The 2,029-nt window shown below is 45.3% G+C and overlaps 1 protein-coding gene across 1 annotated transcript; it reads left to right on the top strand.

Moving 5' to 3' along the window:
• The first annotated feature begins 341 nt into the window (after positions 1 to 341).
• Positions 342 to 893, top strand: LOC103420708 (uncharacterized). Its single transcript, XM_008358754.1, has one exon. The coding sequence runs from the start codon at positions 342 to 344 to the stop codon at positions 891 to 893; it is 552 nt and encodes a 183-aa protein (XP_008356976.1).
• Positions 894 to 2,029: the final 1,136 nt, after the last annotated feature.

Genomic DNA, 2,029 nt, shown 5'->3' on the forward strand with positions numbered 1-2,029 from the left:
AAATCAAGGTCTCCCTTACAACACCCCCTGTCCTCGTCCCACCTCGGCGCGGTAAGTCTCTCAAGCTATATATTTCGGCGGCCAAAGAATCCATCGGTTGTCTTCTAATGCAAGATAACTAAATCGGCTGGGAGCAAGCCATTTTTTACCTTAGTCGAAATCTTAACCAACCGGAGATCAATTATTCTACCGTCGAGAAGCTTTGCCTCGTTTTATTTTTCGCCACATCAAAGCTTAGGCATGACATGCTCCCATCGATCACCCAAGTCATTACCCAGACCGACGTCATCCGCTACATGCTCACTCGACCAATAGTAAAACGCCGAATTGGGAAATGGACAATGGCGCTGTCCGAATTCAACTTACAATATGTGCCCCAGAAAGCTGCTAAATGTCAAGCACTGGCTGATTTCCTCGCCCACCATCCCTTACCGTATAGCTTCAGGGGTAATGACATCAAAATCGGCATGGTTGAAACGCGCAATAATTACTGGACGATGTATTTTGATGGCTCGAGTACTTCATCTTCGGCTGGTGCTGGAATTGTTATTCAATCCCCACACCATGATCGGTGGTACTTTTCGCTCAAACTTGATTTTGATTGCACAAATAATCAGGCCGAATACGAAGCCCTTATCATCGGCCTTGGTATCCTTCACGACTTACGGGTGACCCATGCCCTCATCTTCGACGACTCCGAGCTTGTGATTAACCAACTTAATGGTTCTTTTCGGTGCATGAGTTGTACCCTGGCACCTTACCACATGGTTGTCAGCTGTTTGGCTGAATCCTTCGACGGTATTACCTTTGAACATATTTTTCAGATTCATAACACCGACGCGGATGAATTTGCTCAAATCGCCTCTGGTGCACAACTCCTAGGGGCAAGCTAGGCCGAGAAATACTCGTGTTATGATGGTTATACCCAACCTTAGTTAACCAGCAAGTCCTCCGACGCGATAACGTGATACGCACAAGAGTCATGTCTTTACCTTCGTTGTTAGACCGACAAGTCCCTATTGATGTTTGTGCCATCGAGGCAATACCAGATGACTGGCGAATGCCCATTATGCGGTATCTTGACAACCCCAATGGCAAACACGATCGCAAGACAAGAGTTCATGCCACAAATTATGTTGTGTATCAAAACGTGTTATACCGAAAAGGTGAGGATGGTTTATTACTGCTATGCCTCGGCCTCCAAAAGGTTGCTTAGGCAATCACAGAGGTCCATAAAGGGATTTGCAGAGCTCATCAGTCCGGACGTAAAATACGATGGCTGCTTCGACGGCACGGCTACTTTTGGCCAAGTATATTAAAGGATTATATCGAGTTCACACGAGGGTGCATACAATGTCAGATTCATGGTTCTATACAAAGGGTCCCGGCCGAGTCATTACACTCAGTTACTAAACCATGGCCATTTAGAGGATGGGCCATGGACGTAATCGGCAAAATCACACCATCTTTTGGGGCTGCCAAGCATGCATGGATATTGGTAGCAACCGACTACTTCACTAAGTGGGTCGAAGCGACATCGTATGCTGAGTTAACGTCTAAAGATGTTTGCGACTTTGTGGAAGAACACATCGTGACTAGATTCGGCGTACCAGAAACGATCATAACTGACAATGGCATAATTTTTACACCCGAGAGGTTTAAAGAATATACGGCAAGTTTGAAAATTCGGCTTGAACAGTCTACACCGTATTACCCACAAGCAAATGGGCAGGCCGAGGCGAGTAACAAAGTGTTGATCGATATTCTCAAGAAAATAATAAAGGAAAGGCCTGGCATGTGGCACTTAAAGTTGAATGAGGCTTTATGGGCATATCGAACATTACTCCAATCGGCGACCGGGACAACCTCGTATGCACTAACCTACGGACACGATGCAATGTTACCAGTCGAGTTAAGCATAAATTCATTGCAAATGATTGAACAAAGTAGTCTATGCAGCGTCGAATATAATTAGTCCATGAGACAGGAGTTAGAAGATTTAGAAGAAGCGCGACTTTACGCTTATAAC

Source organism: Malus domestica, chromosome 16, assembly GCF_042453785.1.
Source record: "Malus domestica chromosome 16, GDT2T_hap1".
In the NCBI taxonomy this organism is placed as follows: Eukaryota; Viridiplantae; Streptophyta; class Magnoliopsida; order Rosales; family Rosaceae; genus Malus; species Malus domestica.

Excerpts from the sequence above, each read along its gene's own strand:
- LOC103420708 (XM_008358754.1), top strand. The coding sequence starts at position 342 with ATGGCGCTGTCCGAATTCAACTTACAATATGTGCCCCAGAAAGCTGCT.